We start from the raw sequence: 17,682 nt of genomic DNA on the forward strand, positions 1-17,682 counted from the left end.
CCGAAATGAGTCAATAGTACATGTCTTGTTTTCTCTGACCAACAGTCCGTAAGCCAATGATATTCAGTCTACTGTCATGTATCTACAAAAAATTAATTATTTCATTATCTCAATTTTTTGATCGATTAATCGACTAATCCTACAGCTTTATTTCCTCTGGTATATTTTTTCTTCTCTCCTCTCTTTCTCATGTCTTCCTCTCCTTTTAAAAAAACAAATCTCATCTCACTCCTTTGTTTATTCACATGCTATCCTCCATTTTTTTCTCTTCCTTCTCTGTTTTCTATACCTTCATCCTTTCCTTTGCTCTCCTCCCCTCTGCTGCCCATAGGGGCTCATCCATAACATGTACCCATTACCCACCAGGCTATTAGGTTTGCTAACAGTGAGATCCATTGGGTGAAAATCAATGTCTATCCAGGGAGCAGTTTGTCTGTAGCGCCACTGTAATGAATGCTATATACTCCAACACACACGGCTCTCTCGACCTCTTTACACACACACACACACACACACACACACACACACACACACACACACACACACACACACACACACACACACACACAGTGTGTGGGTTCACTATCCGTTACACGGATAGTGAACCCACACATTTGAACTTCAGTGAGATAAAAAAAAAGAGTGAATGAGCATTGTAGTCAATGCAGTGCTGTGTTCACTCATCCACACTTTTCCTCACTTTGCCAACTGTTTCTCTTTATCGCTGTCACATAGTTTTATCTCCTGTTTTTCAGTGTCCCTATCTTTCATGCGAACACTCTCACTAAAACAGGCAAGAGTATCTCAATTTGTTTCCCAATGAATAAAGCTGGATGCTATAATAGAATTTGATCCCTAATATCATCAAGCATAACATATTTTATAAAGCAGTGTCGACAGGCCCACACACACGCGCACGCACACACACACACACACACACACACACACACACACACACACACACACACACTGTAATGGATTCTATATTGTAAAACACACATTTCAGTGCTGCTCAATCTGACCTGGACATTTTCCTCTGCCAGAGCAGTTAGCGGTAGCCTCAGGGCAGCTAATAGGAGCTGTGTAGTCATCAGTGCTGGTCAAAAACGATGAGTCAGCAACCTGTAGATCAGCTCTGTCAAAATCCATAGCCATCATTTAATGCTGCGCTTGTGAGCACCCCCTAATTCCAGGTGAGCTCATCTCTATTTCAGCCATTTCATTCAGAATCTTATTCCCTTTTCTGTCCACGGTGCATGGTTATGAGGTGTGTGTGTGTGTGTGTGTGTGTGTTTTTTAAGATGGGTAAATATATGTTTTGTTAAATACAGTGTGTATGAACTGGTTGCTAGGTAGCTGCTGCTTTGTAAAGAAGCTCTTTCTATAGCTGCCCCCCCCCCCCCGTCATAGACCCTTTTTCACTGCAGGCATTTTATTGCTGCATTGCAATACTTGCTGAAGGGCAGCCATCATTCATGTTATTAGTTCCACCTGTGCTTCTCTTGCAAGGGCATGTTAAAATGTTGAAATGGCAATTCAAAAGCAAACCCAGATAACATTCAAGCTGTCTGTATGATCCTCTGCCATCACTAGACCGTGACCTCCGACCTGCCGTGAGAGGGCCGTCCAGTTGGTAATCTGCTTTTGAGAGTCAATATGGTTTCATCCCGTTACGAGACAGTTATGTGTACCGAGCAGAGAGACGATTCCAGTTTCCCTTTCATGGGAGCATTTGTTACGGAATTGAAGTTTAGATTGAATAGAGCAAAACGCCTTTTGCGATTCATTTAAAAAATAGAATGCAATTGTCGATATAGCGGTAACATATTAAGAGACACTGATGTTTGAATGGTCAGTTGTGCCCTCAGAAATCCAGTTTTTTCTAATGGCATTACACATTGTTTTGTAATGTGTGTAAAGAGTCCCATTGGGTCACAGTCTTACTCTCAGTGAATTCATGTACAAATCCTGTAAGCCAACCAGGTCTAAACATCTGTTTTGTGTTTTTGTTGGCCTGTAATGATGTTATCCACGTCGACTTTCGAATGGTTGGCCGTGTCTGCTGTCAACAGACTGTAAAACTGTTAGAACTAATCTTAAGATCTCAGCAGCGCTGCCAACTGCGTCTATGCTAAGTAACCAACAGGAAGAGTGATGGCAGCGAGTCCGGCTTCCATCTTCCTCTGTGATGGCGAGCTCTCTTCAGTACTGTGAAGAAGTCGCTCCCCAGGGAAAACAACCGGCATTAATTCTGCGTGTGCGCGTACGGCGAATATTACTCACGATAACTGGCTGTTCCTTTTGTACATACTTTGTTGATTGGACCCAACGGACCCGCCCACTCAACTCTTCAGCCAATAGTACATTGTTTCCTGTCTCTCATTCATAAATCAACTGAATGGAGAAAAGCGGGGCGGAGAGGTGGAAGGCCCCCGAGACGAGGAAACCATCAGGAAAATGAGAAGAGAATAGGAAAAGTAGGAGAATAAGAAAGGTGCACAGGCGGAGACGAGCCACATTAACGTGGTAGCCTGTGTGTCCTGTTTCAATCTCCTTGGTAACCAGTTCTTCCTGGAAGCTCATGCACGTCCATCTGGATTTTCAATTACTCACAATCCCTCGTGACCCTACCGGCCGAGATACAAATACAGAACAAACTCAAGAAAGGAAGGGCCTGCGCTCTCCCATTATACAAATACATTAACACATGTCCAAATGACATTCGCACAAACACACAAATCCTACACACATAGCAAGGCCTCTAGTCATCACACAGTCATACTCTGCCCCAATGGATCCTCTCACATTTACATCAATTCCCAACAACAATCAATATACTTTCATATGAGCTTTCTATTTGATACCCAAGCATTCCACTGACAGCATCAGGATAGAACTCAATATGTTGCTTTATTGATAACTGTGTAAAACATTAGTGAAAGTAATCTCCAAATAGGCATGGGACAATACGAAGATGTCATGTCTCGAGTATTCTGGCCAAAATAATTGCAATTCTCGATATTATCCCGATAACCATCAAAGTATGCTTGAAAACTCTTAAAATGGCGCTAAAACATACTGGAGTCACTTTACATTTAGTTATAAAACAAGTATTTTATAGCATCACAAAAAGGGCACACATCTGAAAAACAAACCGCAAACTTAATTTCATATTTAAAAAGATTTTAGAAGAAAATCTGTGAATTACCTTTGACTCACTTAATGTATGCTGGAGATTACAGTTCACTGCCATGGACTCTGTTAGATTACAGATGAATTCACATGTTCCCATCCCCAACCCTAATAAACATTTGTACAAATAAAAAGAGCATTTGCTTGTAAAAGTCTGACATGAACATGACTTTACATATTGAATATTTTTCAAAGAGCAGTTAACCATGATTGTCAAACACAGTGAAATAGTCACGTCATGTTTTATGGATGTTTACAACCTGAAGCACTATGAATCATTAGTAATTGTCCGTTTTTTTTTCCTTTTACTACACGCTGATGAACATTTTGATTAAAAGCTTTGCGCGTACATGCTAAACAACTTATGTCAAACTGAACTATTCATAATACATATCAAATTGAGCCAAATATAATTTTGTCCTTTTTTTAACAAGTGAGTCCCACTTTCAGTTGGAATGACCACTTGGCCACTTTGCAGGAGTTTGGAGAGGAAATAATGACAACAGGCGTGAGGCTCTTTTAGCCGACTCGCTCTTTTACCTACCCTCATCTGGAAGTCCAATTATTTCCCGTGCCAAAACTGTAAACTGTCTTCAAATCATGTTCATTAAAGTGAATTACCACTGCGTAGTTGTACAGTAATGCCTGTAAATACCACTTTTCTGACCACTGCTGTGTAGAGTAGCTTCCGCTTCTGTGAGGTCAAGTTGTTTCAGTTGTTTGGCTTTACTTGAACATAACATACAGTCTCTGAACCCTGACTTTATCACCAGGGAATGTTTTAGACATACATCAAGAGCAGTCGGCAGTGTGAGGAGGAACAAATTCTGAGCCAAAGATAAATGTCCAAACACAATTTCCCCAAGAAAATCACTTTTATCACTTCTATTCTGTTCGGTTCTATTCTATATTGTTTTGGGAGCAGAATTGTAGCTATGAGAAGATTAGATCCTCGACCAGTGATGAATCTCTCTGGGACCAGAGGTCAAGTTGCTCTCTCCTGTAAATCTACTGACTGGCATGTTTTCATTACCAACACCAACATATCCCCGAGACAGGGAGTGTGTGTGTGTGTGTGTGTGTGTGTGTGTGTGTGTGTGTGTGTGTGTGTGTCTGTGTGTGTGTGTGTATTGGCCTTGGCTGCGAGCTGTACTGTAAGCAGTAACCAAGGCTAGCACCGATGAGTTCCTACTTAAATCATACACAACCACACACGCACACATCTGTGTCTCTGAGGTGCTTGTGGATGATTTAACAAAGTCCTCATCACTGCCTCATCAGGTATGGACTGTGTGTGTGTGTGTGTGTGTGTGTGTGTGTGTGTGTGTGTGTGTGTGTGTGTGTGTGAGAGAGCGCAGTTAGTCCATTTCACGATGGATTTACTGCTGGCTGGTCTGAGCTCAGCTAAATCACCTGTACCACTTATCCAGGAGTTATTGCGCATAAACATTTACCCTCTGTACTCTGTACTGTGTGTGTGTGTGTGTGTGTGTGTGTGTGTATATATGTATATAAAATTATTTTAGAGACTCTTTCCGATTTTCTTTCTAGGAATAATAGACAGCAAGGCTCCAGGCCGACTTTTCCCCACTGTCACGAGAAAATGTTTTAGACCTTTCCGAAGTCAGTGTAAACCGTCAAATATTCTACATGTTATCTTTTCCCTTTGTTATTGTCATTTATGGGGTTATTTTGCATAAAAACACACGTTCAGATGCTTATTTAAATACTTTATATTGCTCTGAAAACATCTTGGAACAGCTGTATTTACTCAAGTTTCTCGCCAAAAACTAAATGTAAATTTTACAACACATCATCATGAATCTACCTGTCAATACTCATTTTTACTGCATTTTTACGAGCTTGAACGCATCATAATCCAGTCCGTTCAAAGCTCCATACATTGGCTGTTAGCTCTGTTATAAGCAGGATTGTGCTCGGGAGTGAATTTTAAATGAATTACAATATAATAAGTGTCTGATGGAGCTGATTGTTCCAAATGTTTGTAAGGTTGTTTTCTCAAACATGAGCAGTACCCCATAGTCTCTGGAACTCTGGTTTATGGTATCTCATCTTTCTGTATTTGTAATCGCTGTCCTTAAATTTGTTTTGATTTATCTAATACAGATTTTTGCAGTTTCACAATTGTTCCAGGGTTCTCATTTTCCAAATAATCAGTTGGAAATGTCATTATTTCAGCCAAGTTTCTAACCAACTCACAGAAATAGAATTAATCGGCAAGCTATAGCTACATCTATAAGATACGCCAGCAACAGTTGCTAAGCAGAAAATTGACATTGCTTGTTGAAAATGAGAAGCCTGCTTATGTATCCCATTGTTTCAAAATTACTTTGGATTTTTAATGGCAGTTCTGCCACAGTTATATTGGTTAACTAGCTAGAATGCAACGCTCGACAGTAGGGGAGTGGGACTATACAAACAGACAGTTGTCAGATGAAGGATTTGATTGTGAAATACTATTTACTGGAGAATATGAAGGCAATATTATATTGCCAACGCACTCCCAAGTTTCTGCGCTGTAGAATAATATATGTTGTATTTTAGCCTACATTCTAGTCTGAAAATTCAATTTGAATGCGGAGAGAACCAGCGGGCCTCTTGGGAGACAGTTCAGACTTAGACACTTCCCAGTCTGGAGCCCAGTGATCACCGTAGCCTCCAGCAGATGTGGTCAGGTCATTGACAGTGTGTATGTGTGTATGAGTGTGTTTAAGTAGGGGATTAACTGTCTTTAACTTTGTGGTTTTCCTGTTTAGTCTGAGTTTATGAAGGTCTGGAAGAGGACATTATTTGCAAAGATCAACTCTGCGCACACACACACATACACACACACACACACACACACACACACACACACACACACACACACACACACACTGTAAGCCCACATGTCTATCTCTCTTCTTTTCTGTGATGAGTGTGTGGCCATCTGGAAAAGGAAAATATTTGGGTCTCTAATTTCCTGAAATTGCAATTATGAGCAGAAGCTTGATGCGCAAACGCACATGGGCATGATGAAGAAAAACAAACATCACAGCAATATGAAAAATGTAATCGGTAGAATGGGAGTTCTTACATTGAAAGTACCAATTACAGTCGTTTTCATGACTTTAATGTAATGTACTGTACATTCTGATACGATAACAAACGACTTTGCTGTCCTCAGTATGCCTGGGTCTGTCTTCTTTGCATTATTAATACCACAATTTAAAACGATCAGCTCAGGAGCAGACGTGTAATGACGAGTTTTGGGAGAGAAGGGAGATCTTGTCGTGTGGGTGTAAATCCATGAATTGAAATTTAATTGAAAGAGAGAGAGACGAGGAAAGTGAGATGGGTTGGTGTCCTGACTCTTGTGATCAGCCCACACTCTTTTACAAGCACTTCCTGCCTTTATTTTCTTTGTATAATAAGCCATCCATTGCTGTCTTGAAGGGTCTGCTTGCCTTTTTCCTTTGGATCTTCATTGCTGATGTGTGGAACACACACACACACACACACACACACACACACACACACACACACACACACACTCCCGGGGTATGAAGTCCTTGTGAGAGCAGGATGTTGACTTAGTTTTTATTTCAGCTTTCCCTGAAAACCCCTGGAGGTTGACAGAAGAGCAGCCAATATATACTGTATGTATATATATATATATATATATATATATAGATATATATATATATATATATATATATATATATATATATGTATGTGTACATAGTTATATAACTATTGGATGAATTGCCACAAACTTAAGTACAGACATTCATTGTTCCCAGACGATGTACCCCACTGGCTGTGGTGATTCCCTAACTTTTCCTGTAGTTTCACCCTGAGTGAAACTATTGAATGGATTAACATGAAAATGTGTGCATTTATCCTTCAGATAAATTGTAAGAACATCCCTTAATAATGAATCCTCCGCCATCATAACATCAACATTTCAATTTGTTAAATAACTTTGAAGTTTATTGTCAGATACCTGCAAAAGTAATGACATTCCATCTAACTCAGTTGTGTTTAGTGCTAATTAGCATGCTAACTAACATCGTGAACATAGTAAACATTATACCCGTTAAAAAATCTGCATGCTAGCTTTGTCATCGTGAACATGTTAGCATGCTGATGCTAGCATTTAGCTCAAAGCGCCACTGTTTTAGCTACAGCCTTACAGAGCTGCTTGCATGGCTGTTGACTCTTAATCCAGCCCAAATCATTTCTGTCACTTCAGCCATGTGTCTCTAAAGAAATCTGGTTTTGGCTTTATTCACACTCTATTTCAGTGATTAAAACTACACCTTATCTATTTGTTATTAACTGATTTAATTAAATTTGTTAAAATAATTGATGTAATTTATTTTAAAAAGTATATATATCATTATTTAGAGAAAGAGTTGACACAATGTTCCACATGAGGTGCCTACATAGAACCAAATACAAAGTGTATTTCTATTTATTTATTAATTATTTTAGCTCTTTCTGCACTGTGTTATCTCTTTGTTATCACTATGTCTCAAGGTAATTATTATCCTGGGCCAGAAATGTATTTTTACTGTAGTTAAATTATGACTCAGGCTTCCATCATGGATGCAATCAGTTACCAAATTAAGTGTTTGTCTTTAGAATTTTTTTTTTTTTAATTGTAACAAGATAACAAAGATATATGAAGATAATAAGATAATAGTATGTGTGTGTAAACAATGATCTGATGCCTGAAGGAGAATCCGTTAGCAAGCTGTGCGGTCTGAAGAAAATAATGCTGTTCTTTCATTATCATTAGAAATTGGATATTTCAGGATAACAACATAATTAATGCGTTGGGAAATGCGTCGAATTCTTCTGTCCTTGTTAAAGCGTTTGGATCCCATTACCTGGATTGTCTTGTTTTAAAAACTCAGAGGTAGAAAATAAATCATATTTCAGGTGTTTAGAGCACATCTAAGCTAACAAAGCAGATTAGTTTTCTTGGAGAGATCATCACAAAGCTGAGGACGAGTCCAGGACTGATTAGTGTTTGTATTGTTTCTTGGTCTAAATCAGGCTTTATCAAATGTGGTGTATTGGGCTGGGAATACATGAGTGTGAGTGTGGGGTGTGCATGTGTATTGTACCTGTTAATTTGCGTATCTGCATGGTAGATTAATCATCCAACACATTTGTGAATGTATATTTTTACATGTTTTTGACAAGGGGCCGATTTTATGTGTGTCTCACTATTTGGCATTTCACTTTTATGCGCACACACACTTCTGTATGTAGATATCGGCCTGTAAAGGCTGCGTGGGCGTGTGTTTTTTGTTTAAATGCGCGTGTGTGTGAGTATACAGGATTATCGCAGTCTCATCCCTCATTCCCCTGCTGGCCCTGACCCTTTTAAACAACACTCTATCTTTCTCTGGGAATCCCTCCATCCATCTCCATCAATCTTTCTATCTTTTTTTCTGCATCCATATCTCTCTCAGTCCCCCAACTACTCGGGATGGAGGGAGGGAGAGAGATGATCCTGTCTTTTTCAACCTTCTTCTTATTCCATCAAGCATACATCTAGCCTCAAAACTCAACAATAACACATCCATCACACACACACACATGCACACACACACACACACACACACACACACACACACACACACACACACATAGTAGGACGAGCAGTGCAGAGTCATCGTGTAGCATGACAGAAAAAGCAAATAAAGTTTTATTCTAATGTAATAAGAAACCTTTATACAATAAAAAGAATTTGCTGTCTTCCAGAATCTTGTGAAAATCCAGTCATGTCTGGACATTTTCTCCTTAAGTCTAGATTTAACTCCCATGTTGATATCTTAGTGTCCTTCTCACCACATAGATAAGTAGCGTCCTTGAATAGATGTGTAACCTGCGATGTAGGAAGTGCAGAGTGTGTGACGTTCACTTTTTGGATACATAACCACGTTTGTTTTTTGACAATTGTCTGGTCACTTGAACACGCAAACATCCTAGCAAGGTTTGGATGATGTTGGCAAAAATCTGATTTTTGCATTTTCTTCCCCTCACAAATCTTTGCATTGATATGCGTTAATTAAACAGTTTTAATTCAGCGTGACGATATATCGTCTGCGACTGTTTCCAGAAGATATTTAGTGTTTTATATTTTAATTAAATGTACAGCCCACCTTCACCAGGGATGTTGCCTTGTAATCAGTGTTGGGGCGCTGGAACTTCTTTGGCAATGACATTGCCCAGCTTTCACCGGGTGTACTCATACATTTTGACAGTATTATAATTTAAAGTCTGTATGGCAGTAAATCCTCTGAGACCTCTGGTTAGCAGAGCGTAGACGGGGGATAGAGGCCGACAGACAGACGGTCAGACAGACACACAGACAGACAGGTTACCATGGTTATCAGAGCAGAGAGGAAAGAATGGAAGGTGATGAACCTGAGTAGATGTGTGTGTGTGTGTGTGTGTGTGTGTGTGTGTGTGTGTGTGTGTGTGTGTGTGGCAGCCGTAGAGCCGAAGGCAGACAGTCATTGTGTCCTTGTCATTCAGTGAATCTGAAAACTGAACCCTGTCTTAAGCCAGCCCTCTCCATTTCTTTGTTGGTATCTCACCTCATTGTTCAACATAAAAGGCAAGAGAGAAAAAAAAGTATTGTAGCCAAAGTTTGAGTCATACACACGATCAGATTCTCCCAAGAAATAATTTTGATGTTTGGTAAAAGTTGCTATGACAGCCAACACAGACGGCAAGAACCCATACAATTCTAAAAAGAAATGGTCTGTCGTTCTTTGTTGCCGCTTCCTGCATTATTTAGTGAAAGCAGGGCTTAAACGCTTTCCAAAGATGGTTTCTGTAATATGCTGAATGTATAATGTTTCAAAATGTGTTTAGGAATATTGTTAAAGTTAGTTTAGATGCGCAACACAAAATTCAGAACATTCATCCACACGGCGATGGCTGAGCCAGTGGCTCGCAGCTAACAGTGCCAACAGCGCTAACGGTGCGAACAGCGCTAACAGTGTCAACAGCGCTAACAGTGCGGACAACGCTAACAACAACAAGAGCGTTAACGGTGCGAACAACGCTAACAATGGCAACAGCGCTAACAGTTCCAACAGCGCTAACGGTGCCAACAGCGCTAACAACAGCAACAGTGCTGACAGAGCCAACAGTGTTTACCTGAGGGGTGAACCGGAGGGCGGGTGCTACCCTTCCGTTGCAGGACGGCGTTATCAGCTGTAACCGCCGTTCGAGCGCAGCGCGGAGCACCGGCTGTGAGTGGGGGCACACTCACATGCACTCACATGCACTAACATGCGCACACGCCACCGGCCGGGCTATGTAAAGAAAGCAAGGAAAAGCTTGAATAACAACACACACTCATTCTCTGCTCAGGTAGACATTAATTCACTAGATCTTTACATAGCAGAGAGAACTTTTCTGCTTCACCAACAAGTTCTTAGCAAGATTGAAAGAGGTGGAACTGGCACATACCGAAACATGTGGTGACTGTTGGAATGAAGTTCCCTTTCAAACCCCTTGTGATCCTGTGAATCAGACACACAGAGCTGATGGGAAGCTTAAGGTAAAATTACACTATTAAAGATTGCACAGTCTCCCACACGTATTTGTATCTGGTTAGAGACTCTTCCAGGTTGTGGATCAAAACCCAGGAATACACAGGATCTTGGCTTGATTTTCTGGCAGAAGCATCAGGCAGTAGTTAAAAACGGTGTGGAGAAGGACCATGAAAAATATGTTCATCAAAGCAACGTGTTTGATCTTGTATTAACGCCTTAAATAAATATATAATATAATGCAAAATATTTATATACTGAAGTCTGGTTACAGGATTTCCTGTTTTGGCCTGCTGACATGACAACATGTAGTTGGAGACATGATAACATGTGCACACTTTTTTTTTTTTTGCTCTTACATTTGCATTGGAGGATAGATCCAGTAAGCATTAGTGTAGATATGGGGCCTTGAATGCTGATACTGTCTTTCAGAGCTTTTCCTTTTGTCCACTATCAGACTTAAAATTTGGACTCATCCAAAAAGTGTGCCTCAATAAAAAAAAAAAAGACAGAACTGAAAAGCTGTTGATACAACATGAACAGAACCAGCTTTAGTGTCATGTAATAATGTTACTATAACCCATACTTTATGATGGGTACAACTTGCATACAACAACATAAACTCCTCTTAATATCTTAATTTGACACGTGTGCTATTTATATTTTCTTTTTGAGATCAGATCCACAACTTACTTTTGTCTACTGCTATTTAATAAGCTTGAAGCAGATTTTTTGACAAACACAACCAGGATATTGGTTGTGTTTTTGTTCTTACAGTGAGAACCTTTCTGTTATGAAAACAGTGTTATGGAAATCTGGACTCCCTCAGAGGTTTTAGATTCTCAGATATTATTTCTGAGAGGTTTGGAAGGTATGCGTTTGACAGAGCTTGTATGTTGTGAGTACTCGTGTGAGAATGTGTACACATGTGTGAGAGAGACTTTGGGTGTCTCAGATGTTCTTCACAGTTCATCAGTGTTGACATCTGGCCAAACAGCTGGACTCATCTGGACACACACACACGCACACACACACACACACACACACACACACACACACACACACACACACACACACACACACACTCCACACTTTCACAAGTGCTTCTCCTCTGTATTTTCAATCTGATCTTCCCTTCCTGTCTGTCTCCTTTGTGTACAGTTGCTGTACATTTCTGCGTCTCTGTGTTTATGTTTGTGTATCAGTGTATACTGTTGTTTAACTGTAAAAGTGTCTGACCTTAAAGCAGGACTGGGATGTGTGACGTGACATTATACACTACGTGCATGTATTTGTCTCTGTGTGTGTTTGCCAGACAGGAAATATGAACCATGTGCACAGTATGTTGAGCATTCCAGTACTTTAAGTCCAACAAGTTTGTCATTCACTCTGAGACTAATGTGCTTTTGTTATGGGAACAAAAAAGAGTCTGCTGGAAAAAAAAAAAAGAACCTCGCTTGTGTGCAGTCTCATGGTGCATTCGTGGGGTGATGACAGATGTAAATCGTGATCGGTTTGTTTAGAGCTCAATGATCACATTTCTTCTTTGGATAACAGGAGCTACTTGACTTACTCGACTGTTCCGATTAATAAGCTCGGTGTCTCTTTGTGTTCTTTATGAATAAGGCAACATTTGGCCTGACTTAAAACAAGCTTTCCTGACGAAGTAAAACAAAATATAACAAATGAATACATAGACATAAATGTACTGAATTGGTCATTATTATTAAAACAATGAATGGTACGCCAACAACTTGGTCAAAAATCTTCAAAATTAACAGAAATTACAGTTCAAGTGTGAACCTTTTAAATACAAAAAATGAAATGCACTGGACTTGAAACTCCAGTATACTGTACAATGTGTATCGTATATAAACACACAGAGCTGAACTGAATAGACTTTACATGTTATTATATGATACATGACAAAATGATCATGCCTTCATGTATTTATTGTAATATAGATAGATACTGGGTTTTGGACTATTGCTTGGATAAAACAAGCTTTCGTTTTATATCAACTTGGGCTTTTGGAAATTGTGATTGTTCCCTGTTTTCTGACATTTCATTGTACAAATGATTAGTTAATTGAGAAAATAACATTTGCCACAGTGCCAGAATAGCACTGTGGCAAATGTTGCCGTGATTACAGTACACTTTATTTTTCTCAGGGTGGTAGGAGAAGAGGTGACTGCAGCACAATCCCCTCAGTTGTAATCATATGACTCCAAGAGTTGAATATCATTTTCATGGACCACCCGTAAGGGCACTGGGGAGGAAAACAAAGTAATGTTTGCAAATATTATTGATGGTTTCCAACAATATCTTGGGGGAGAAAAAAAAAATCTGTGTACTTTGCAGTGTTTTCCATAATGTATGTTCTCTCCAAGTTTACATTCTGCTCCAGCAGTGAAAAATATCCGTGGACAGGAAATTGCTCGAGCAACATAATGCAAATGAATAGTGCTTTGATGTAGTAGCATCACACTGCCCAAAGTCTGCACAGTTGAAAGCTGGCCAAAATCCGTTTGTGTGCTTCTGTGAATATATACGGCGCTCGCTATCTATGAGGGGCAAACGATGTTAACTGCATTAGACTGAACCCAAAATACACTCAGATTAACACACGTGGCTGGTATAAAACACCTGCCCTCCCCCTCATGTTCCACACTAATTACTCACTAACTCAGAACAGCGACACGCACTCGCTGGCTCACTCGGAACAGGACGACACACAGAAACTGACATCTTTTTAATGATTTTAAATACAAAAACCTGTGTGCAAAGCACGGTGTGCCGGGTGTTCCTAATACTGCATTTTTTAGCAATTTAACAATTTTTTTTGCTTTGAAGAAAGAAAGTCTGACCTGTTTTGAACTACTCTTAATGGACTTGGACCTGTGATTAGGGATGATCTCACTACACAAATAAGCAGAGCTTTGCTGCAATATCTGTGTGTATTCACATGTCAAGCTTCTATATACATCTTTGCGATGCAATGGGTTTAACGGAATTGTACATATAGTTGTTTGCGTTCAATCTCCCAGCTAGTTCCCCAAAATATCAGACTTTTAATATTCCGCTCAATCTATATATGTCTCTCAGACGTCAGTTCTAATACAGGCAGCTGTTTTTGTTTCAGCATCTGTTTCTGTTTGTAATCGCCTGTGTTCTCTCTCCAGGACTGTTCCCGGCGGTGTTGAACCTGGCGTCCATGGCAGACATCTCCACTAATGCTACCTGTGGTTCACTGGGTCCAGAGATGTTCTGTAAGCTGGTGGAACATGTACCAGGCCGGCCTATTAGAAACCCTCAGTGTCGAATCTGCAACCAAAAGAGTACACAACCATTTGGTAAGAACACACACAAGCCTTATAGGCAGGCTGATTACAATAATTAATCATGCAAGATTAGTTAATGAGTGCCAGATTGGCCAGGTGTTAACTAATCATTTTGTCTAAAAAGATAATTGACCAATGAAGTAAGGAATCAATCGCAACATGACAAGACGGCAATACGAAATTAGCCTGCGATCATAATTCAAACAGCCAGCTAGACAGTCGGTTATTTAGTCAATCAATGATTCAGTTAACCTCGTACAACCAACCAATCAGTTTTCCAGTGAAGCAGTCCATCATTAACCAGCCAATGAGTCAGCTAATGAGTCCAGTTAGCTTTAGTCAACCAGGATGAGAGGAATAAAGAAGGATGGGATGTAATGCTGCAAAAAGGGGATGAGAAAGGAGAGAAGGAAAAGCTTGAAATGAGTGAGATGAAAAATGAACGGATGAACTGAGACAAAACGATTTTAAAACACCGCCATCTCCAATAATACTAAGACCCGAGACTTATGTTTAAGGAATAGTTCCACATGTTTTTCTTGATGAAAGTTGTCATATCTGTCCATTCAATGTGAAGCTCTGGACACAGGAGACAGTTAGCCTAGCTTAGCATTGTGAATTGGCTAGCTTGGTTCTGTCCGAGGGTAAAACATTCTGCCCTTCAGGACCTCCAAAGCTAAATCATTAACGTATTGTATTTCTTTTGGTTAAGTTGTACAAAAAGCAAAGTGAAAAAACAACTTTATCGACTTCAGACGAGACAAGACTTTTTTCCAAAATGTGGAACTATTCCTTTCCAATTAACCGGTAACCAATTCATTGACAGATTTTCAATAGACTCACTAAAAGCCAGATATCTTGATTTTAGTATTTTGGATGTCCTTTATCTACTTGCAATGCAATAAATCTTTATTCAGTTTTCTTTCTTAGCCTCAAAGAGAAATAGCACAAAAAAATATGAGTAGAGGAAGAATGCTGTTTAAAAGAAGCAGAGAAAAGTCTTTTATCAAAGGCTATAGCTCTCTCGTTTTGCTATCAATAGTTGCCATGGTTTTTTAACAGAAATGTCACACATAAGTAGCCCGGTGATTGACAGCTGCAAGTCAACCTGAAACACCACATCTTCCCTTAAAAATGCACTTTCACACACAAGTTAACACCCAACTCAATCCTGTACACGCTGTATCTGTAAAAGTTCTGCATAGTGGCCTTTGCTAAGTGATAAACTAATAATATGTTCTCTTCTTGTTCTATTAAAGCTATTGTGTGGAATAGTAACAGGGACCAGGAGTAGATTCTGCTATTAGGGTGATTTTTTAGTTTTTTTATTCAGAAGAAAAATATAATCATCTATTAAAATCTATTATTCTTTCATCTTTTACAAGGTAGAATAATGTCCTTTTGATATCTGGCCTTGAATGGTTAAAATGATAGCATTTTATAAAAAAAACAGCGGAGAGGAACATTTAAAAAACAATTGATATGCGCTCTCTCTCTCTGTTTATATCTCTCTCTATCCCCGTGTGTGTGTGTGTGTGTGTGTGTGTGTGTGTGTGTGTGTGTGTGTGTGTGTGTGTGTGTGTGTGTGTGTGTACAGAACGACACCCCATAGAATATGCCACAGATGGGACCAACCGTTGGTGGCAAAGTCCCTCTATCAAGAATGGAATGGAGTACCACTATGTGACTATCACTCTGGACTTAAAACAGGTAACAGAGACACACGAGACAAAAAAACAAAAGACACAAAACAGTGAAACCAAAATTCTTTCAAAAGATTTAAGGTTCCTGAGAACAATGATTTGTGTTACAGGTTTTAAGGTTAACAAGTATTGCCAAATCTTTACCAGTCGACACAATACTGCCAACACCCAACCCTAACACACACACACACACACACACACACACACACACACACACACACACACACACACACACACACACACACACAGGAACTTGTAACAAACATGTTTTTTCTAGAGGCTTACTCCAACTTTGAAATAATACTTCTGAGTTTCAAACGTTGACTCCCTGTATTGTTGACAGTTGGCACCTTCGTCACAAAGAATGACAGCTGTGGTCGACTTGGATTGATGTTGGTTGCAAAGGATTTTAATGGTGACTCGTCATTTGGACTCCAGTGTAACTGCCATGAATCAAACCTGAACACATGTATTTTAGAAACCCCTTGTCTTTCAAATCATTGATATGATATGAAAGATAGATAGAATCACTCTGTTGGAATTGTTGGGACAACAAAAACACTCAGTCCACTCACACTTGTACAGTGGTGTTACCTACGTCATAAACAATCTTTGGCTGAGTACAGACATCAAACAACAACCAAGTTTTATTTTGGACTCCCATCAAACTGCTTGTCGTTTTAACCAATGAAAGCGACAGTAATATTCTTATTATTATTATTACTATTAATACTTACATTTTTTCGTAAAGTAACGTCCTCTGAGGAAAAATCCATAGCTTTCTGCGGCCGCAGAAATAAACAGCTTTGGTCGTTGAGTCCTCATTTGACGCTAAAAAATGTAAACAAGCTTCATTCTTGTTTCTTGCAGCATCAAAGCAGTTTGACGCCTTTAGATCTGTTGTCCGAGTAGGTTTTTACGGTCTGTCCCCGATCTTGTCTCTTCATAACAATAATCTGTAAATTCTTACCCTATCGACTGTTTATTTTTTTCACAATCCTCCCATTTGCTTCTATATGTTCTATATGTTATGCTTCTACATCCTAACACTTCCTGCCGCCATGTTGCTCCCATAACCACAGTCTTCTTAGATTACATAAACACACCAGCCTGCATGTCGTCAATCCAATTGTAATTAGAGCAATTAGTTAATCATTTAAACAATGTTTCATTGTTCTGTCATCCAAAGAATTAAGCTACCAACTATTCGGCAGTGCTGAAATTGGTTGAACTAACCTTGCTATCAATCATTTTATAAGCATGCGTGTCATTCTTTAAATAATTGGTTTTCATTTTTGATTTGGAAGGCTTGGCAGGAATCTCGGTGATTGAGGGGCTGTGTACTGGCATGGGATGATTTAGGACATCTAGTTTAGTTTAGGAGTGCGATTAAACAGATTACAGCGCCAGGGAATAATTATATGGATGTCTTGAGAATAAAACTAATGAGGGTGAGAGACTTTAGTTCACGAGAAGCCCTCGGTTCATTAAGAGAAGCCTTTGAAAAATTGCTTTTAAGGTTAAAACAGATTCATTTTGGAATAAAAAGTCCAATATTCCGATCAAACATGCCATAATTAAAACAAAAGCCTAAAGTAACACACATTAGCAGGAACTCAATAACTACTTTGACACCTCATGTAAGTGAATGTCGCTCAAGCAGAATGTGCCATTCACAATTCTGTCAATTAAAGTACAATTATTTCAAGCTCACACTTCTGTTTGAACATTATGTGAATAAATCTCAACCAACTACAAAATAGCATAGTCAACTCTCACATCCTAAGACAAATAAAATGGCAAAAACATTTGAAAAATTGAAGCGAATATTTGCAAATAGCTTATTTCATAAAGAGCGGTATC

The 17,682-nt window shown here is 39.4% G+C and overlaps 1 protein-coding gene across 1 annotated transcript in view; it reads left to right on the forward strand.

Moving 5' to 3' along the window:
• The first annotated feature begins 7,724 nt into the window (after positions 1-7,724).
• The window catches only part of lama2 (laminin, alpha 2), a 145,915-nt gene continuing 135,957 nt past the window's right edge, over positions 7,725-17,682 (forward strand). Inside the window, exons 1-3 of the mRNA XM_068709206.1 lie at positions 7,725-7,734; positions 13,958-14,128; positions 15,714-15,826. Coding sequence (XP_068565307.1) covers positions 7,725-7,734; positions 13,958-14,128; positions 15,714-15,826 — 294 coding nt within the window. The remainder of the gene's footprint in view (positions 7,735-13,957; positions 14,129-15,713; positions 15,827-17,682) is intronic.

The sequence above is a fragment of the Cebidichthys violaceus genome, unplaced genomic scaffold, assembly GCF_023349555.1.
Source record: "Cebidichthys violaceus isolate CVI_PGR_0920_01 unplaced genomic scaffold, fCebVio1.0.p SCAF_14, whole genome shotgun sequence".
Classification (NCBI taxonomy): Eukaryota; Metazoa; Chordata; class Actinopteri; order Perciformes; family Stichaeidae; genus Cebidichthys; species Cebidichthys violaceus.